The sequence below is a fragment of the Saccopteryx bilineata genome, chromosome 3 (genome assembly GCF_036850765.1).
Source record: "Saccopteryx bilineata isolate mSacBil1 chromosome 3, mSacBil1_pri_phased_curated, whole genome shotgun sequence".
Classification (NCBI taxonomy): domain Eukaryota; kingdom Metazoa; phylum Chordata; class Mammalia; order Chiroptera; family Emballonuridae; genus Saccopteryx; species Saccopteryx bilineata.
In genome coordinates, this window is record NC_089492.1 from 38,993,341 (window position 1) to 39,016,504 (window position 23,164).

Here is a 23,164-nt window from a genome sequence, read left to right on the forward strand (position 1 = left end):
TATCTCTTACTACTGATTCCCCTTTGTCATTTAGTAGATGATTAGTAAGGATGCTTAAAGATAAATGAGTGAAGTTAGAAAAATTAAGATAGCACATGCAATTCTAAGTTGTGAAGTCAGCCTCAGCAGGCAGTGGCACAGTGGATAGAGTGTCAGACTGGGACATAGAGGACCCACATTTGGAACCCTGAGGTTGCTGGCTTGAGTGTGGACTCATGTGGCTTCAGTGTGAGGTTACTGACTTGAGCATGGTATCAAAGATATGATCCCATGGTCACTGGCTTGAGCTCAAAGGTCACTGGCTTGAAGCCGAAGGTCACTGGTTTGAGCAAGGGGTCACTCACTCTGCTGTAACCTCCCAGTCAAAACACATATGAGAAAGCAATCAATGGACAACTGAGGTGCTGTAACCAAAAATTGATGCTTCTCATCTCTCTCCCTTCCTGTCTGTCTGTCCCTATCTGTCCCTCTGTCTCTTTCTCTTTGTCTCTGTCACACATACACACAAAAGAAGTTGTGAAGTCAGAAAACACACTTGAGGTTTCTAATTCTTTCTAGCATACCGTCTACCACATGTCAACAATATCAGAAAAAAGTTGACTCTAAGAAGCACAGAAGAAAACTATTATATGTCAATTTGGAATAAGGGTGGACTCACTCTCTTAGGTCACATAAAGAGTCTCTAATTTCTTTCCATTAATGTATATTTATAAAGAAAATGTTCAAGAAAGGTGTATTTAAGGACATCTGAGAACCATGAATTTTATCTCATTACTGACATAATCTAATGAAATATACTCTTCTCATTCTAACCTGGAGCTCATAAATGGAGAATGATGCAAAAATATAAGATTTAAAGCCTCTTCACTAGGTGAGTGAATAGAAGCTAACCTACTAATTTCAGAAAAATGTTAGTGTGAAATTCAAGGGTCAGATTGTGGACTTTTGAAGTGTTTTAGAAATTTAGAAAAGAAACAGAGCTTCAGGAGTTATTAGAGAAGAATTCCTGGACACTGATAAATAGTGAGACTTAAAAAGCTTCTAGGATTTAGAGGGGAAGAATATGAAGGAGTATAAAAGGAGGTTAAAATGGGAGAAGGCTAGAGTATAAAGATATCTGGAACAGACAGTTTATATGAAAAATGCATCTAAGATATTTATTTTAAAATTTTATCCCACAAAGCCTTATACATATGTCAATTATGAACATCATCTAGATTGAAAACATTGTATTTCCTCTCCAAAGATGATCCTTTCATAAATTGATCTATATATTTGGCTTCAATAATTAATAAAAATCATGTTGAATTTTTTTATTCTATCTGTGTTTATAATTAGCATTTTGATATCGAGTACATGAGGAACATTAAAAAAATTAGAGCCTAGCTATTAGACTATAGAAATTTGAAATGACAGGCCCTGGTCAGTGAAAGAGAGCATCCACCCAGCATGTAGAAGTACTGAGTTCGATTTCTGATCAGGCACACAGTAGAAGTTGCCATCTGCTTCTCCACCCATTCCCCCTTCTCTCTCTCTCTCTCTCTCTCTCTCTCTCTCTCTTGCTCTCTCCCACCCCCTCTCCTACAGTCATGACTCGAATGGTTTGAGCAAAGTTGGCCCTGGCCTTTGAGGATGGCTCCATGGCCTTGCCTCAGGTGCAAAAATAGCTTGGTTGCCATGGAGCAGCTATCCCAGAAGGGCAGAGCGTCCCCTGGTAGGGGGCTTGTGGGGTGGATCTGGGTCGAGGCAAATGCGAGAAAGTCTGTTTCTCTGCCTCCCATCCTCTCAATTAATTTAAAAAAAGGAAGAAATTTGATAGGCCAAGCACATGGTAGAATCTCAATAAATATTTATTGACTCAATGGGAAAAAGGAAAAAAAGAAGAAGAAAAAAAGGATGAAGTTTGAAAATATTATTTCTAATTAATTTTTCAAATGTTAGGTAAGCAATTATTTATATTGTAACAAATTAGTATTTTGAATCCTATCTTTAGATTTAATTCATTATAATTTTCCATATTTTTAAGAATATAGGGTATACAATTGGTATATTTTTATTTTCTTTCTTCAGATTAAGTATGGTTCTTTATCTTTTTCTAAAGTTTCTGAACTTTTCAATAGGGAACAAGAATTATAACATAAGTGTTTCTATTATTTTTTTCAGGAATGGCCCAAACTTAAAATATCAAAAAATATCTCAAGAGTGATGATTGAAAACATCAATAATTTGATTTAATCTTACAATACTCTAAAGAAAATAAAAATAAATTTCAGGAAATACTAGTTGCGGTCTAAATGAACCACCGACTTTATATAAACCTTCCTGATTGACAGAGGCAGAGAGGGGAGTGGAACAAAGAATGTGAGAAGAAGTAAGTAGTTATTTACAATAACAAACTCCTTTCCCCAGGGTAAGTTATTCTGGAGCAGGAATGAACTGAAATCCTTTGCATAAGCAAGAACAAAGTAAGATAAACATTTCAGACACTGTCATAGTTTTGGAAGACTATCTCAGCATTACAGACTACCCTGTGTTGTATATTGTGGGAAAAGGGCCACCAGCCTTGCAACCAAAGTGGCCTGTTCTCAGTGACATCTGTATTTAAGAGCAAGATAGCCTTGAGCAAGTCATTTAGTTTCTGAGTCTGTTTCTATCTGAAAAATAGGGATAACCATAATTATCTCTTAGAATGGTTGTACAGATATAAAAGACAGTGTCTGCAAAAGCCAGAGAGTCTGATAAACAGTAGGAGCTCAAGAAACTGTAATTTGTATTCTTAAGCAACCATGATAGGCCTCAAATTCTTTACTCCACTGTGGAAAGAGAGAAAGGCCTCTTTACCTTTGTGAATAGAATCAAACCAACTTATTAATTCCAAACAGATATTCTATTCTGATGGAATATCTACACGTAAAGAATAAAGCTAGAGCTAATTCTCAATTATCTAGTACAACAAAAGCAAGACATACAGTAGTTCCCCCTTTATACGAGGTTTCATTTTCCATGGTTTTGGTTACTGGTGGTCAACTGTGGTCTGAAAATATTAAATAAAAAATTCCAAAAATAAACAATTCATAAGTTTTAAATTGTGTTCAGTTCTGAGTAGCATGGTGAAATGATCTCTTAGAACAGTTGTACAGATAAATCAGTGTCTGCAAAAACCTGAGTATTTGATAAAAGTCTGAGTGTCTGCAAAAGTCGGAGTGGCTGAGACATGAATTATCCCTTTATCCAATATATCCACAGTGTATATGCCACCTGCCTTTTAGTTATTTAGTATCACCTCAATTATTAGAGCAGGTATCAGATAGAGATAAAAAGACAGAAAGAGAATATTTTATGAATTTGACCCCCCAAAGACAAGTAAAGTAAAGGCAATAATAAATGAATGGGATTATATCAGAATAAAAACCTTCTCTGCAGCAAAAGAAACTGACAACAAAACAAAAAATCAGCTAACCAAATGGGAGATGATATTTACAAACAACAGCTCTGATAAGGGGTTAATATCCAAAATATATAAAGAACTTACAAAGCTCAACAACAAACAAGCAAACAATCCAATTTAAAAATGGGGAAAAGACCTGAACAGACACTTCTCCCAGGAAGACATACAAATGGTCAACAGACATATGAAAAGGTGCTCATCTTCACTAGCTATTAGAGAAATGCAAATAAAAACCATGAGATACCACCTCACACCTGTTAGATTGGCTATTATTAACAAGACAGGTAATAAGTGTTGGAGAAAAAGGAATCTTCATTCACTACTGGTGGGATTGTAAACTGGTATAGCCATTTTTTAAATTAATTAATTTATTTATTCATTTTAGAGAGGAGAAGGAGAAACAGAGAGAAAGGAGAGACAGAGAGAGAGAAGGGGGGGAGGAGCTGGAAGCATCAACTCCCATATGTGCCTTGACCAGGCAAGCCCAGGGTTTCGAACCGGCGACCTCAGCATTTCCAGGTTGATGTTTTATCCACTGCGGCACCACAGGTCAGGCTGGTATAGCCATTTTGAAAGACAGTATGGTGTTACCTCAAAAAAAAATTTTTTTTTTATTTTTTATTTATTTATTTATTTTTATTTATTCATTTTAGAGAGGAGAGGGAGAGACAGACAGAGAGAGAGAGACAGAGAGAGAGACAGAGAGAGAGAAGGGGGGAGGAGCTGGAAGCATCAACTCCCATATGTGCCTTGACCAGGCAAGCCCAGGGTTTTGAACCAGCGACCTCAGCATTTCCAGGTCGACGCTTTATCCACTGCGCCACCACAGGTCAGGCCTACCTCAAAAATTAAGAATAAAATTACCATATGATCCAGCAATCTCTCTATTGGGTATCTACCCAAAAGAACTTGAAAATATTGGCACGCAAAGAGACATGCACTCCCATGTTCATTGCAGCATTATTCACAGTAGCCAAGGCATAGAAACAACCAATTGTCCCTTGGTATAAGACTGAATAAAGAAGATGTATTACGTATATATAATACTCAGCCATAAGAAATGATGAAATACAGTATTGTTGTTTATGACAATGGACCTTGAGATGGACCTTGAGAACATTAAAGTAAGTGAAATAAATAAATCAGAAAAAGCTAAAACCTATATGATTTTACACATAGGTAGGAAATAAAACTGAGACTCATAGACATAGATAAAAGTGAAGTGTTTACCCAAGGTAAGGGGCATAGGGAAAAGAGTAAAGAAGTACAAAATATGACTATGGAAAATGATTTAATTTTGGGTGATGGGCACACAATGCAATCATGAATTCAAATGCTATAGAACTATTCATCTGAGATCTATGTATTCTTATTGGTCAATGTCACCTTATTAAATTTAATTTAAAAATTAAAAAAATATATATTTAAACTTAAAACAGAGAGAGACCATGTTCATATAATTTTTATTACAGTATATTGTTATAATTATTTTATTTTAGTATTGGTCATTGTTGTTAATCTCTTACTGTGCCTAAATTATAAATTAAACTTAATCATAGGTATGTTTGTCTCAGAAATTATATAGTATATATGTAGTATTATCTGCATTTCAGGAATTTACCGGGGGTCTTGTAATGTATCCCTAGTGGATAAGGGGGAACCCTGGCACCTGGGAGGAGAGAGTACAGGTTGTTTTGTTCTACTTCTGTCTTTTGTTTAAGCTTTTCACCTCTCCTCTAACCACCTCGGTTTCCAGTCTAGTTCATCCACAATCTATCAGTCTTTTTCTCACTTCTACCATCCAGCAAATTTATTTAGTTTTTCTCAAATTTTAAGAAGATTTCTACTTAAAAATTTAAGGATGGGGGAAAATATATTATTCAAATAAATCATTTTATATGACTTAAAGAGCAAACTTTTTCCTTCTAGACCCTCACCATAATTAAAAACAATATATACATAGAGAGCCTCAGACCTGTCCACATTATACACAGTATTGTAAATGGAAGTGCTGTTCTAAGATATTTCAAAATATGATTAAGACATATAAAACATTGGAGAGGCCCTGGCCAGTTGACTCAGTTGTAGAGCGTCGGCCTGGTGTGTAGGAGTCCCAGATTTGATTCCCCACCAGGGCACACAGGAGAAGCACCCATCTGCTTCTCCACCCCTCCCCCTCTCCTTCCTCTCTGTCTCTCTCTTCCCCTCCCACATCCAAGGCTCCATTGGAGCAAAGTTGGCCCGGGTGCTGAGGATAGCTCCATGGCTTCTGCCTCAGGAGCTAGAATGGCTCTGGTCACAACAGAGCAATGCTCTAGATGGGCAGAGCATCACCCCCTGGTGGGCACCGGGTGGATCCCGGTCGGGCGCATACGGGAGTCTGTCTGACTGCATCCCCGTTTCCAACTTCAGGAAAAAAACAAACAAACAAACAAACAAACAAACAAAAAACACTGGAGAGAACTTGGGTCCTTGCGTTAGAATAAAAGATAGCTCCTTTTATCTTTAGTTATGAAAGATTTTTATGAACCTTAAAATCTAAAATATGCTTTAAAAACCTACAATATATCAAGAACAAGCTTTTTTAAAATCTGAACTCGACGTAGTATGCTATTGTTGAAATCTGCTTTTCAAACTGAAAATAAAGTGCCCGCTTCGGCAGCACATGTACTAAAATTGGAACGATACAGAGAAGATTAGCATGGCCCCTGTGCAAAATGAAAATAAAGATGGAGTGAGGTAGAACTAGAAAGACACTTTTATTTATTTTAACCTGTGAAATGTTTTGTAGCCACAGAAATACTTCTGGAAACAGTAATATTAAAACTATTCAAAGTTGGGTCAGACATTAGTGCTAGGTATTAGGAATTTTCATTTCTCTATTGCCATTGATCAAAGAGATGGACACTAAAACAGGAATATAAGAAAGGAAACCTTCCCTTCTCCACTTCCTAGGAGGGGACAGTGGACTTGTCAGACTTTTTCCCCTTTCTTCTCCTGTTTCTCCCCACCCAGTCCCTTCCCACTTCTTGCCAATGTGACCACACCTGTTTTTCTGTAGATGTTAATGGTTCAAGTCCTTTTTCTCAGGGCATGTAACCAGCCAATCAGAACACCACATCCTTCAAGGGAAGTAACCTGGCCAACAGGAAGGGGTATCCATCACGTCATCTCTGCTGGAGGAAAGGGGCACAGGTCCTGCTGCCCTCTGACCTACCCTGCTCCTGTATCAATTACTCTGGCCATAGGAATAAAAGTAAGGGCTCCATCTCTGCCAGACCATGTAACAAGGACACTTTGGAGACATGTCTTGCATCAGAGGAAGCATGTGGAGAGCAACTTGGGAAGGTCAAGTTTATTTTGTACTGATTAATTTTTAATGAATGCATTATTAATCTTTGTAGATGAGAAATAATCATTAAAGTCAATTAAACTGATAAAAAATACTATTCAAAAGCTGAAATCAACTTGCATAATACAAAGACAAAATAATTTGCAAATGGATCCCTTAGCAATGTTTATGGTTATATATATAATGGTGTTAAGGGAACAACCTCAGGTCACAGATGCTTAATATCATCAATGAACCTCTTCCATGGCCAGTCTAGGGAACATTTGGAAAGTAGTGTTAAGTTCATCTTCTTTAAGACTGTTCCACTTTCTAGTCCTATACAGAACTTCTTTTAAAAATATCAACGTGATAAATCACTGATCAAGCTAAATTAGTTTTATGTCCAATCTTTTCCATGAGTCTTTGCATTAAAACAGCAATTTTCAACCATTTTTTATCACATGGCATGTATAAACTAATTAGGAAAATTCTGTGGCACATCAAAAAACATATTTTTGCATACTGACAAAATAAAATTGGTAAAATTTGATTCATTAACATCAGATAGCTATTGTCGGGTTGGCTGCTGTCATTGTTTTATTTGACACTCTAAGGGAAAAGTTGTCAATGCCCTACCTAAATAGTCAGGTATTGCATGTTTTAAAACTTCTTGCAGCACAAAGGTTGAAAATCGCTGCATTGGAACAAAAGTAATTATCAAGAAATATCACACCCTCAAAGAATAAATCTCTGAGGGTAAACTTTCAGACACTGCCATATTTGGGTAGGGAATTAGTTGAGTTGGAGATTTCCTAGTATAGGACTAGAACTAGAAGTGCATTAGTAGTGATAACTACATTCTACTCAATTTCTCAAACTTTGACTGTGACATCACTACTATAATCACAAAAGGTGCCTGTAAAAAAAAAGCAAGAGATTTCTAAGCTTATATCTAGGAAATAATCAGATTTACCTTATAGATAAAAAGCTTAGAGTCTCCATGCATTAATTGGCCTATCAGTATTCATTGTAGCATCTAAGAATGGAAAGTTTATTTTAAATTGTAGTGTACATAAGGAACCCCAGCTATATTTTTTCATCTTACCAGGCACTCCAGCTTGGATCCAGAAGTTAATGTCTGTCCCTTCTCCAGCACTGAGGACCTGTGTGATATTGATGGGCTGCAGCAAGCTCATGACCTCTTTCATGATGGCTCTGGCCTTTTCACTACCAGTGAATTGCAGCCCAGAGGGTAAGAAGGTTCCCGAATCAGACTCCATTACCAGGCTGTAGTTGGAAATATTTGCCTAAACAAAGAACAAAACATTTGATTTATTTCTGTTGCTTCTTTGTTTTCTCCTTGGGAGCTGTCAACAATAATAATCAAATACTTTATCTTTTCACCGTTTCTTGCCAAAACACATCTTGCTCTGCCTGACTTGAGTCTGGTATGCATATTACCTAACTGTCCTGAGATGCACAATTACTCATCTTGGTATTTGCCAAAATTGAGTTTACTTGGAAGGATTTAAAGAAATATAAAGGTCCTGGCCATTTGGCTCAGTGGATAGAGTGTTGGTCTAGCATATGAATGTCTCAGGTTTGATTCCTGGTCAGGACACACAGGAGAAACAACCATTGACTTCTCTCCCTCCTTCCCTCTTTTTTTCCTCTTCCCCTCTCACAGCCAGTGGCTCAATTGGTTTGATCATCGGTCTCAGGCACTGAGGATAGCTCAGTTGGTCTGAGCTGTCAGCCTCATGCACTAAAAATAGCTCAGTTGATTCAAGCATCAGTCCCAGATGGAGTTGTTGCTGGATTCCAGTCAGGGTGCAAGTAGAAGTCTGACTCACTGTCTCCCCTCCTCTCTCTTAAAAAAGAATAATAAATAAATAATATAATAAACAGAAATATAAAAGTTATACAATTATTTCTACTAGCCATAATATTCTTTCAATCAGTTTTGTTACTGTGTACCAGGACACAATTCCTCCTATATGGTAGAGGATCTTCAGATAGTATTAGTGATGTTCAAACAAAAGAAGTAATGCTCTGTGGGCTATTTTATGCACTTCTTTCCTTTAAATAGATATTCTTTTTTTAAATTTTGTGAGTTCTGTTGAAGCTGAAAGACATCAGGCTGACAGGTTTGTCTTGAGTTTCTTATACTATTGTTGTTCCATCTGTTGAATTTTCGGGGAGAGAGGTAACAGAACAGTATGGGAAACACTGCTCTCTCTGGAGTATAGCCACAGAACTCTATAAACCCTGGCAACTCTGTCAGGCTAGTTTGTAAACTCTTTCCAAACAGAGTCTGGAAGGAAAGTACACAGTAATTTCATGTAGCCAATATTGGCACTATAAGAGCTCTGAATGTAAAAGGTTCTTAAAAATTGCCACACTGACCTAAGACTTGTGAGTTTAAGGTCCTTCAAACTAGTATATCCATTTATTTCCCAGGAGCCATCTACTTATTCAAGACTGACCAACTACTACCAACAACTACTTGCTTGAGTATTCCCAAGCTATTCCTGGATGGCACTGTATTCAATCTTCATTTTTTACTTAGTAAAAATCAATAGCAACATTTATACAGGTCTTTAAGAGCTTTCATGTTTGTAATCTCCTTTGGTCTTCTTCCATAACCTATAAAGTAGACAAAGCAGCTTAATGGTTGATTTTTAAAAATATGATATATATATATATGGAACTGAGGATCAGAAATGTCAAGTGATTTGCTCAATGTCACTCAATTGGCAAATGGTAGAGCTGGGTTCGAAATCTCATGCTTTCCAGAACCCCACACTGCCACTGCTGCCATGGGGTAGAGTGATAAGCAATGCTTGTTCTGAATTGGAATGATTTTTCACTTACACAACCAATTGAGGGTTACATAATTATTAACTTTTTAAAAAGAGTCCTTTTTATAATGATTTCCTAACCATTGCCATGGAAGTGTAAATGTTGTCATAAGGACAAAAGCATTGGCAAGTTTTAAAGGAAGGTATTGCCAACATTTATAAGGGCTGAAGGGTGGGGATCGCCTTGGGATACCAACGTTTTGTTGTTGTTGTTGTTGTTGTTAATGATGAGGACACTAACAAAGCAGAAGTCTGCTCATACTTCTACTCTCACTTCTAAGGGATTTTTGTATTCATGATGATTTTCAGAGAAAGACCCAAGGCATTTATAATGAAGAGTACCACCTCAGTTTTCCACAGTGGCTACTATACAATGGTAGCATCATTAGAGTTAATAATGTGCAAACTATACATTAATGTTGTACATGTAGGGCTCATTTAACTAGCACACTGATGCTAGGTCAGCAGGTTGACATGGCCTAACCAGCTCCCCTTGTATGCCCTGCTAACCCCCACCACAAACTCTCTCTGTCCCCTATAAAAAGGAGAACAGAAGCCTCATGACATTTCTGCAAATGAAAACAGCATTAAGTAATCTCATATGTGAGGGTTATCACATGCAGGCAAATCCCACCTTTCCAACAAAAAAATTAAACAAAGCACTCTTAATTATGTACAATTTAGGTTTAAAGTGGAGCTAGGTCACAGTTTGCTTGTCAGATCTAACACTAATAAGCAGCCTGGAGAAGTGGACACAGGGCTGGACTTACTCTATTCTATTTCTGACTCAGCAACTGGACGTGCTGGCCTGCCAAGGGGGACAACTGGCTCTCACCCTCTGTGTCCATGTTATGTCACTTTGGCCTTTGGCTTCTCCATCTGTAGGTTGAGACAAATGCTCTTCTCCAAAGCTTGAATAATGAGTCTGTGCATATGGAACTATGAGCTCCTTCAAAGAAAATACTTTTATAGGCCAAAGTGAAAGTGGTTGTTTGGGATGAACTTGCCAGAGCACCTAACAAAATGTGCATGAAGGGCATCTTAGCCATCTTCAGCTGCAAATGATCAAATGTTCCAGGAACTGGCAACTCTGGTTTGTGAATGCCACTGTGCGATGTTACAGGATGTTGATAGGAATATAAAGAATAATAAAGTATATATAAAGTATCTTTCAAAGGTGTCCTAAGCTCCAAACACAGCAGCTGGTGTAGTAGAGAAATAGTGTGAATTTTGGAATTCTTCAGACTGGACTTCATCCTCAGATTAACCGTTGGCTCTGTGACTTTGGCCAGTTTGGTAACCCCTCAATTTCTTTCTCTATGAAATGGGCCTGAGAATGGCAGCTAGTTCATGGAGTTGTAAGAAAGAATGTGCTGTAAAGCCTGGTGCATAATAAATAGTTGTTATAGCTCTTACCGCTAAGTATCTTTACCTCTCAAATTTTCAAGAATGGTTTCCATTGAAACCATTCTGTTATCTGCTTATAACAATAATCAGCAGTATTTTGCAGGATGTGCTTAGAGCCTATTCAGGTAGTGCTCACATTCTATGAAGATAAATGCTATTTTAGTTCCTTCCTTATAGGTGAAACATCTGACATTTAGTCAGGTTAACTAACTTTCCCAGGGCTACCTACTTAGTTAACGGGGCGACCAGGATTCAGATGCATAGGTCTGACCCCTACACTTGTGCTCTCAGCCCAGGCACTGTTCTGTCTGCCAGTACTTCCAAGGGTCAGGCTGCACGTCCTCACTTTTAATGTAAAATACAAAGACTGTAGTTACACATATGTATAGAATACAATATCTACTTGGACAGATTTTATCGTCTGTACTAATAAAGTAATTTAATTAAGCAGAGAGAAGAAAGAAAAAAACCAAAAACATAAAAACTATTGCTCTACAGCTTCCAAGTAGGAATAAAAAGTCTGAAATAATAAAATATCTTTTCAAGCAAAATTAGACAGGATGTGCAGATGTCAGTAAACTAGAATTCTGACGTAGGTAGAAACTTGTTTGATTCTATTCATGTAGAATTTTATTAGCTGCTGTTAACATGATAGCAGCATTCTATTGTTTTCTATTTATATATAAACATCTCCATATGTTTTCAATAAAAATTTAAGAAAACAAACCACCCACCATCCATGACACTGCTTTTTCCTCCTCGTTTATGGAGTCATTGTCTAATTGTTAGCACATGGTGAAGGAGTTGGGAAAACAAAGTGTCTCTGGACAAAGAAACTGATATGAATAAGCTGGGTCACTGGGCTGTTAGACCTGCTGCTTCTCAGGAATGTGTTGTCACAAACATCTGTGTTCTTTACTATGCCATAGTCACTGGGGACGCAATGTAGATTTGAGAAGTTGATTCTAGCTAGTGACAGTGGAGTGGGGCCACGCTCATTTCACTCAACCCATTTTAGCACACATAACAAGATATCTGTCCTGTTTACAGGGTGCTGAAAGAAACCTCCTTCTAGAAACAATGCTTTATTGCTGAGACAACCAGCACTGGTTGAGACAAGATGAAGCATATAGACGAGGAGGCCGAGCAGTTCAAAGATAAGTTCATCTATGACCTGAAAACCCTCACTTTGCTCTCTTCATAAAGAGAAACATCTCTTTATTACAAGATGTGGAAACTATCCTTCATTGCCATGTAATGTACCTAATGCAATGTGGAGAACCTCTCCTGGCTAACTTCCTAGCTTGGGATCATTAGATTAGTCAATATCTTCTTAGGGTTGAGCATTCTTAACTTTGTCTTGTGCTAGAATCACATCCTATCATACTTTTTTTCTTTTTTTTTTTCTTTAAGGGTCAGTTTACTCTTCCAAAAAACAATTTAGTAACCATTAGCATTCTTTGGGTACAAAGCAAGATTAAAAAGAAGGAAAGTGTTCAAAATACATACTGTGTGTTTTAAAATGCTTACTCCCTAATATAAACACAAAGATGATACTTGTGTTTTTTAAAAAATAAAATTCCAGGTGATTCTTTTTTAGAAATACAGACCCAAGTTCAACATCTCTATGTCCTAAAAATTTGGCTGCTTTCTTGTTTTAAAGCTTTTATTTTCTCATAACATAGGTAACAATCTTTGGTTTTGAAGTAAAATAACAGTGCAGTCCCAAAATTAAATGAGAAGCAAAAGAGACTCCTAAATAATTGAGTTAATCATTTAGCTTCCTCAGTTTCATCTTCAAGAAAGTAAACTCTGTCCCAACCCAGGGCAATCATTCTCAGTAGCACTGTCCTTCCCCACAGTTTACAAATGATGGTGGTTGAACTGTTTGGTCAGGTGGTTGCTCAGAACAAAATCATCTAATGACATTGTGTGCTGAGTTATTGTAATGATCTCTTCCAGCTGGAATTCTCAGTTCAAGGGGTAAAGCTGGTAGGAGCGGTTTCTTCACACAGCAGCAGATCAAACACCTGTCATGATTGGGGGCTGGATAAAGAGGTATCTCCCTGCTGTGCAAAGCCAAAAACAAGTTCTACTTTCTGTTCAGATCAACCCTGAAGTTCTAACTGTTATTTCCGACAGTCTCTAGCATTCGGTTTTGAACAGCCTTGGGTACCCGAGGGAGAGCCAGGAAAGGGATGTTGACAAAGGGAGTGCTATAAGTTACTTTCACTTGACAAGTAAACTACTTGAAGCTTGGGGAAATGGGCAGTCTTGGGGAAGTTACATTAACACTAAAATTGCATTAGTACTAAAACCACCGATAGTGGTTCAGGCACCATTCTGCCTGGAAATGGGAACAGAATAAATGGCTTCTGGAGGCCTCTTTCCAGCTCTATGATTCTGTGTGTTTGTATAGAAGGATTCTGTTGTGATGCAAACCTGTGTTTTCAGGCAACCCAATTTTTACATAATCTGAAGCACTCTAGATCTCAGTGAATTCTCCTCCTGAGCTGGTTGAAGTCCACAGATAGCCTTTAAACTTACTGAAAACACATGATTCCACTATAAATGTCACTATGGTAATGCTAGTGAGCCAGAGGCTAAAAATATGACATAAATATAGGCTAAAGGAAATAAAAACTTTATGTTATCTAGGAAATATGACCATTCACATTTCTTTTAGGAAAAAAGAAATACACTTACACGGCAAGTTAATGTTTGTTTTTATTTTATTCTTGCATGTTGAAACAACATAATTAATAGTTAGAAGCAGTGAGACTCAAAGTCTCCACAATTAAATTTTGACTCCTTTAATATATTGGTCAAGTTTCCACATTACCAGTTTCATGTATTTCAGTATTGCTTTGGTAGAAGATAAATCTCCAATCCAGCTGCTGGCTTTGTGAAAGCAGCCTTCCCTGCCTTTTCACCTTTTCATTCTCTAGCCCTCTCAACCCCTCCCCCTCCCGGTGTGTTCCTGTCAGTTTATCTTTTTACTCCTACTACATTCTCATCCTTTTCCAGGCTCAAAATGTAAGATCCGAATTGCCTAATGAGGAATCCTTCCATCAGTTTACCTTTATTTTTTGACACTGTTACATGCTAACTAAGAATAAAGCATGTTTCTTGTTTTTGATAGTGCTATTTAACCAGCCAACACAATGATTTACTTCTAACCCCTTTCTGTTGTCTGGGAAGACTACCAACATCTTTAAGTCCCTTTCTAAGGTTACAACAGAAAAATGAGTTCATCTTTTTATAAGTACAGTAGTCAAATTATAATTTTAAATATAACACTTATTTTCTTATCCTGAAACATAGGCTACTCTGTACTCAAAAACTGAAATAGTCACTCAATCCTAGAGCATATCATATAACATATAATAAATCATTAATTCTCCTTTCTTTATAACCTACAACAGTTTTGGATTATGACAATATTCTCATATGTTTTACTTGATCAAGCACTCTTACTAATATTAGTAGAGATTACAAACACAGTTTTAGAAGTAATTTTATTTTTAAGCATACTTTTCCTTCTTCTCTCTCCAGAGCACAATAGTATTTCTGAAACATCATGAAAAACAATGCCCACAGAGGAGTTTCGAGGCCTTTGGTGTACTCAAGTGGTTTCATGCCTTATCTCTACCCTAGCCTTCCATGCCTAACCTGCTATACCCCTATCTGATATGCTAAGCTGTTTCACTTTATTCAATTTTGTTTCAGTTTTCCTACCTTGCTCCTGAAAGAATTCAAGGCTTCATATAAGAAAAGATCCTAATACCATCTTTTGTAAACATTCAAGAACCAAGAAAATACCCTGAAGGCAGGGACTAAATCTGTGAGGACCTTTGCCATAGTTTTAGATTCAATAACAGTGCTCAACACATAGTAGGTGGTCAATAAATGTCTGAAGGAAAAAAAGTCACACCAGGAAAATTTGACAATTCTCCAATAGCATATGAGGATATAAGTTAGTTCCAGCACATGTTGCCAAGGTAAGAGAAAAGACTAATGTATAAGAAAGCTCTCGTTATTGTGGAAAAGAAAGAAAAGTACCAGCTCCTTGAAAAAAAGCAATAATTTTTCCAGCATTCAATTCTCAGAGGAATAATTGTGTGGCTCTTTGTATAAGGAACATTGAACAAAATAATGGACAGAGTCTTCAATAACAGTTTTACAAACTAGGCAGAAACACTTATTTTTACAAACACTATTTTCTATATATTGATCTTCAATTAAACCAAAAAGCAAAGTATTAAGTCATATTTCAGTAAAAGAATTTTTTTTAAAGAGTAAAGTGTGTTTATTCAACCCTTATTGAGATAGAAACACAGGAATTGTGTGGTCATTCATCATCGTTTTTCCTGGACAGTGTTCGTATATATCTTTTATCTTGGTATGGTCATTAAGAGTACCTCCTGTCTCTAATGAATGTTTCCTGGTTTTAATAATAAATCACACTGCCAATCCACCTATGAAGAAATTTGTACACCAAGATGACTAAGATAGTACTGGTTCCTTATGAAGAGCAGTGTTAACTGGTTGTTATATTAAATGTAATAAATTTTATGAAAGAGATATGTTAAAAGAAAGGGGGTAGGACAACTACTAGAAAAGTTGGAAAGAGATTGATAGAGGAGGTAATGTTTGGCCTCAATGTCCAATGAGAAGAGATCTTGTTAATTCATTAATGTATCCCCAGGGCCTAGCAAGAGGCATTTCACAATACTCATCAAATGAATGAATGATACTATTGTAAGTGTCCAAATAATGTTGTCCAGATATGTAGCTTTCTACTAGAGGACCAGAATTTAGGCAATCTATAAAAGAATAAAAACAAATATGATCTATAAAGTATCCTACTCTCAAATAGCAACTGCCCTCCTAGAATTTTTGTAGAGTTAGCAAAAAATTCAAGATTGAGATTCTTAAATGGCAAATATTTGATAAAGTTGCATTTGACAGTTTCTTCCCCTGGCTTCTGGGACCCCACACTCTCGACTCTCCTCATGCCTCACTGGATATTTCTCATTTTCCATAGTTGGTATTGTCATTTACCTGACCTCCAGATGTTGGGGTGGTTATAAACAGTCCAAAGGCATCTTCTTCCTTCTGTCCACAACTTGCTCTGTCAGTGCCCTCATCTAGCTTTATGGTTTTGAATAAAGATATGAAGTGATGAGTTCCAATTCATATTTCATGCATATCTCATGAACTCCACACTCATATCCAACAGCAACTCAGAATCTCTACTTAAATGACTAATCATGTATTAGTTTCCTACTACTGCAGAGGTGTTGAGAGAACAGAATTATTATCAACGCAGATGGAATATTTATATGGAGAAAACTCCATGCTCAGGGCTATCTTTAGACCTCTCCTCTGAATTCCAGATTCCTTTACCAAGCCATCTACTTGAACTTTACATGTGGATGTCTGCTACCTCCTTTCATCTGTCCAAATCTGAGCTCCTGATCACTACCTCGCTGTCTCCACCACCCAATTTCTCCCATTTTAGTTGCTCAGGCTTCAAAATGTAGGGTCACATCCGACTCCTCTCTTTCTCTCACACTCAACATAAAACCCATTATCATATCTTGTTGGCTCTTCTTTCAAAATATATCTGGAGTCCAACAGCTTCTCACCCTTTCCATTGCTAGCATCCAGTTCAAGCTACCATCTTCTCTCACTTTGATTATTTCTAGCCTACCCCCTTCCAGTCTATTTTCAGACCAGTTTCCAGGGTGATAATTTTCAAATGTTAATTCAGATCATGTGAGTGCTCTGCTCAAAAGCCACATAGTTCCAATCTCATTCAGAGAAGATGGCCCAGGAGGCCTGACATAATCTGGGCTCCTTGATATTGATGATCTCTAACCTACTAATTCCCTTCACTGCCACACTTCAAGTGGATGGGCATCCTTGCTATTTTCTGAATGTCAAGCCTGCAATACTCTTTACTTTGTCTAAAAGGTTCTTTTCCAGACATCCACATCACCAACTTCTTTATCTTCTTCAGGTTTTAACTCCTCATTCAATAAAAATTCAAACCACCCCTTCCCACATACCCTATCTCTATTCCCTGTTTTATTTTCTCATCAGCTGCTCTGTCCTGCCAACATATCATTTTACTTACTTATCTAATTTGTTATCAGTCTTGATGCACTAGAATGAAAGCAAGATAAGGCAGTTCAAAACAGTGGCTAGAACTTAGAAGGCTTTTGAAAAACATATGCTAAGTAAATGAATAAATATGTGTAGTTATGTATTTAAAACATGTGTGTGTAAATATATGTATGTATATGTAAACCATTCAAGCACATAACTAGATGTTATTTTGGATGATTGGTGATGGTGAAAATAATGATGATGATGTAGTTGCCAGTGTTGGTGATAAGGCAACATCGGTTTTTCAGATTCTTTTTTTTATTTATATCTTCTCAAGAAAGCATAGGGTTCAACAACTAGTTCTGTAAGCTGAATATTTAGTACATATTTCATAAGGCCCTTAAAAGTATACATTTTTACATCCATTATAAATGCTAAAAATAAATACTTCCAAGAAGGCTATATAGAATGAGAACAAAAAAAAAATGGCCTTCAATTATCAAAATATAAATAAAACTTGTAAGTTTTCTTCAGTAATGGAATAAAAAGATACTCTTCTTCTGGGAGCTATGACAAAAGTCATCTCTTTATCAGGTGAAAACTGAGCTGACCACATCGCTGGCAAAGCCTGTCCTCATCACTTTACCATCAAAGATGAGAACACTCGATATGCAAGACTTGCCAAAATAAAATGACCATCGTTTCTAGAAGAACTGCAGTGGCCATTTAAATAAAATTTTGAAAATATAAAAAGCATTAAAAAGTACCCTTAAGTTTTGATATGCTATAGTTAGTACAACATGAGGCTAATAACACATAGTGTAATCAGTAAGATTCAGTGACAGAAACTCAGAAATGTATCCCAGGACTACTTAGAGCTTCCACAATTGCTTCCCATACTTTGTAAGTTTCAAAGTATTCAGACAAAATGAAGAAAAATAATGAACAGATGAGGCAATTTAGCTTTGAGAAGAGTTAAGATAATTTATGTAAGTATGTAGGTATAGGTTAGACAAAAGGAAGCTAAGGAATTTAGCGATTACAGAAAAATATCCAAATAGAAACCTGTATTGAGCTAAGGGAGGTGTAGAAAAACAATTTCCCTCATCTGAGAATAGTAATAAACAGAAATATAATCACCTACAGGCAGAAGAAGAAAATAGTGACAGTAGGAAATAGCAGCACATATGTCAGAAACAATGATCATTTCTGGGAAGCCACCTGAGAACCACTCAAGGGAGACTGAACACTAGAATTGCTCCAGGCAAATTGAATAAAAGCAGTTTGTCAGCCACACAGACCTCTCTCAAATTTCCCTCTGGATATCTGCTTTCTTCATCAAGGGTTTCATTGCTGTATGAAGGAGGTACAGGTGATTAGGGTAACAACCCTGAGGGGGGTGTGAATCTACAAGTGGGGTGGATATAAATACAACAGTTCCCACTTCAGTAATGATTGCTCCTGAGGAGCTAGAGGAGGTGATGTGCACATGCTAATATCATTTGACACCCTTATTGGCTATTAGGTGAAAACTATTAGGCAAGTATGTAATTGCTTTGTGTGGGGAAAACAGCTGTGTTAGGCTTGCTCTCTGGTGTCCTGGCTGCAAGCACTTTACACAATTAGTGTGCACTTTGCATGATTAGTGCGTGAGTACGTGGCATCAAGCCACCTGTGTGTCTCTAGGAAAAGCTTTGGGTATTTTCGTTCCGTGGCAATTTTCCCAGATCTCTCTCCTGCTACTTTGAGGTACGGTTCCCTGATTCCCTCAGCTGCCACCATGAGGGGCAGTTTTTCTGATTCCTTGCCCTCCACTGAAAAGCAGTTTTCTTTTGCTTACTGGCTGGCCTGTCTCTTGAGAACCTCTAATAAATGGGTAATATCCTGACTCCTTCTGACTCCACAGTTCCTCTACCATCTGCCCAAATTCAATGTGAACCTGCCTGGCCTACTTTGGGCCTCAGTTATTCATTTGGAAGATGAGGACAATAATAATTATTTTGCAGGTTTATTCTAAGACAGGAGTTTTTAATTTGGCATCCTTTCAGGGTTCATAAGGATGGAGGTGAAGTTAAATGGGAAAAAATAATGTCTTTATTTTTATTAACCTCTAAATAAAATTTAGAATTTTCTTTTAAGAGCTGACCCTCTTGTAAATAACAACCACCATAAATAACGAACCACAGTAATATTAGCAACACGTGTCACTTTGTTGCCACTAAAATTTACAGATATTTTCATATCACATCAACTTTGTTGTAGAAATCGCAAAATAATGTTATGATCATGTGGGGAAGCTGTGTTAGGCTTGCTTGGGGGTTTACTGGCTGCAAGCACTTTGCATGATTAGTGCATGAGCACGTGGCAGAGGCTTGTGTGCATAGTCTATGTAAGGCTATGGGTGCTTCCCCTGAGAGAAGTTCTCCCAGATCGCTTTCCTGCTACCGTGAGGTACAATTTTCCCTGCTCCCTTGCCCTTACTGCAAATAGCAGGTTCTCCTTTGTTTATTAGCTCTTCCCCTTTTGTTGTTTATTTTCTCACCTGTCTTTGTGAATCTCCAATAAATGGGTATGGCCCGATGCTTTCTGGCTCTGCAGTTCCTCTACCGTCTGCTGGAATTCAATAGGAACCTGCCTGGCCTCAACCACTAGCATTACAGTTTATTACTACTTTGAAATTACAGTAATTAGGTTATATTGCAGAATCTTATTTCATAAATTTTTAAAAAGCATATGATTATATTACATGTCAGTTAAAATTTTTAATAATAATATTTAATAGAATTCATATTCTTGTAATGCTATGCATTTTATTTTATGCATTTAAAAAGATTATTTGACAAGATATCCATAGGCTTCACCAGACTGCATAACTGGTTCACAGCATAAATAATGGTTATGAACCTCTGCTGAGTAAGTGGTAGCATCATTATTAAGGTAATGATGATGATCACGATAATCATCCTGTTGTTATTATTAAACTCAGTAGAGTTAGTTTTCCCTGGAGTACTGGACTAGAGCCCTTGTTCTGTCACATAACAGCTAAGTGACCTTGGCAGTCATTTAATCTCACTAAGCTTCATGTCCTCCTCAACAAAGAAAAAGACTTATAATTGGATTTTTATTCCTGAGGGTTATATGAAGTTATTATATGTATTCAAAGGTACATTGTATATCAAACTATTCAGTTCTCATGAGACTTATTGCTATCATTACCAACAAGACTGTCTAATAAGTAGAATCACCATATAAATGATCACCCAAGCCAGGACACCTATGAGAGTAAAAGATCAATAATTATGGCAGAACAATGGGTGGAAACTGGACAATCCCAGGTAAATCTGGAACCAGTAAGATACTTAAATACTACTTTTCTGCTTATTTTTGTATCTCCTATTTAGGCTACTATAGCATTCAACAGATTAACAACAAATTTCCTTGATTATTAAGAATCACATTTTTCTTCCATTTTAGCATTTTTGGTATTGAAATACTTATTGCTATTTTTATTTTTTAAGTGAGAGAAGAGAGATAGTAAGACAGACTCCTGCATGTGCTCCAGCTGGAATATGGCCAGCAACGAATGTCGGGGGCTGATGATCGAATCAACCAAGCTATCCTCAGTGCCTGAGGCTGACACTTGGACCATCTGAGCTATCCTTAGTGCCTGGGGCTAACGCTGGAACCAAGCCACTGGCTGTGGGAAGAGAGGAGGGAGAGAAGCAAATGGTCACTTCTCTTGTGTGCCCTGACTGGGAATCAAACCTGAGATATCCATATGCCAGGCAGACACTCGACCTACTGAGCCAACTGGCCAGGGCCATATCTTGCTATTGATACATTGGAAAAGACAAACACAGTCTACAATACAATTAGCAGACAAACAAAGTCTACCATATGTTAGTTGTCACTGCTCATCCATGTGCAAAGTTCATTACACAGAAAGGGCCTCTGGGAATTCATTTTATATCTCAGTTGTTTACATTAGTATCAACACAGACCACTAAATTTTAAATTTGAGTTCCTAATTATTGATTAAAATTTTTCATAAACTTTTTACACACACAGAAGATGATTTTCCACACACGAGGCAGAACAATTAAAGGCAGTAAAAGTTGCCAGATCTTCATAATAGATCCCAGTGTTCAAGGTTAGAAACAACTGTTGTAATCAAACATCTATCATGGGCCTCCACTGGGTCCTGGGAGTTTGTCAAAAGCATTCTTAGTGTTTCAGGAGAAGCTGTATGGCTTTTAGAAACAGTAAAATAAAAAATAAATTTAAAAAAGAAACTTAGTCAAATTGGAAAACAGAGGGAAGCTTGTATTCAATATGGCTCAGATTCAGACTATCAGCGTTAAAGGTGCATCTTTAGCTCTTAATGAAAACAAGGAGCACAGGTTACATAAAGTGCCTCTCAGGCTTTCACTGAGGTTTCCCTGCTAATGACCAAAAGGGATTCAGAGCAATCTTTAGACTTGCAGTGTTAGACTTTGATTCTAACAATGAAGATGTGAGATATTACTGTGTGCTAGGGTCAGTTTTTAAAAAACTGTACTTTAATGCAGTCTTATTTTGCCTGGAAAGCTTTATTAATGCAAATTACATTCTTTAGAAATCCTTAAATTAAAAAAAAATAGAGATTGCAATTTTATTTTCTTTTTTTTAAAGTGAGATCTCCCAAATCACTTGTTGGGCAAAATTTGTATTTTTTGAGTTTTCTTACTTTTAGTGTTAAAAAATGGCACTGGACAGCACCAGGTAATGTGGTCTGTGAAGTTGCAAATTACCTTCCTGCTTGAGAAGGGCCATTGTCTTGTTAATGTTTGCTGAAGGAGAAAAAGCCATGTTTTGGCAGAGAGAGAGAGAGAGAGAGAGAGAGAGAGTGAGAGAGAAGGAGATGGGAAACAGAGATGAGGGGCTTTTGCGAGCTCCACTGAGACTGGTGGAGCCTTTGATTCTAGGAGAAACTGGAGAAGATTCTCCTGGTTGCAGAACTGGAGAATGTGTCAGTGGCTTTGGGATCCCTGAGTAAAAGGGAAGCATTTTTTCCCTGTGTGTTTGCTCGCTGGCCAGTGCAAGACTTGAATAAAGGAATGGCCCACCATTTTTTGGCTCCACTGTTCTTTACTGTCTGCCCGAATCCAATGGGAACCTGCATGTGCATGGCCATGACGGCGGTGACTACTGGTCTTAAAACTAATGTAGTTTGCAGCAGAATTCGGATCAGATTGGTATGGTGCTACCACCACCCTTGAGGGGTGGGGTAGAGGACTGGTTGCTGTTATGGTTCCCCATGGCTGTCCTTTAAGGGGCCGTGGGTTGGGTGTATTTTACTCAAGAGGAAACCAGGAGTTCTGTGTGAGAAGCCACCTGAGGTTGAAAGCTCCAGGATGAATTAATTGCAAATCAAATGGAAGGAAAGGCTGGAATTGAAGCAAGCACTGGAAAAGGAAGCCGACTAGATTCTAGAGTTTTGCCTGAAAATGGAGTAGTCTATGGAGAAGGAATTATGGATTTGTGAGTTGCAACTTGCCCTGGAAGCTGAGTGTTGGCACTGGCAGTTTTTGGAGGAACAACTGTGGGGTTAGCTTCATGAGAGTTGGATGCCGCAGGAGCCTAAGATGGAGCTGTGCTGGTGAAGAGGATCTGAGTTGGCAGGAGCAGGCATTTCCAGCTCCTCTTCTGAGAATGAGAAGGCTGAAACTGCCATCTGCAAACTCCAGAAGGTAAAAGCCCAGCAGCAAAGAATACCTACTAAGCCCCTGGTAGGTTTGCTGTAATTGTGGAACATAGGGATGGATGGCTCTGGAGCAAAGATGGAGATGTTGGCCACCATTGCCATGTGCTCCTCCTTGGGACAGCATCTTCAGAGCGCCAGGATGGCAGGGATGAAGGGGGAGGCCTGAGACCTCATGTGCATGGACTGACTTTTGGACTGGTAGCAGGGGGGCACCAACTACCCTGTTGGATGGACATGCGGCTTTTGGACAATGTGAGAGA

The 23,164-nt window shown here is 37.8% G+C and overlaps 1 protein-coding gene and 1 pseudogene across 1 annotated transcript in view; one reads left to right on the forward strand and one right to left on the reverse strand.

Moving 5' to 3' along the window:
- CPQ (carboxypeptidase Q) overlaps positions 1 to 23,164 on the reverse strand; it is a 597,449-nt gene that overhangs the window by 111,881 nt on the left and 462,404 nt on the right. The window contains exon 7 of the mRNA XM_066266010.1: positions 7,885 to 8,086. Within this exon, the coding sequence (XP_066122107.1) occupies positions 7,885 to 8,086 (202 nt within the window). The remainder of the gene's footprint in view (positions 1 to 7,884; positions 8,087 to 23,164) is intronic.
- On the forward strand, positions 6,095 to 6,209 carry LOC136332717 (U6 spliceosomal RNA; annotated as a pseudogene).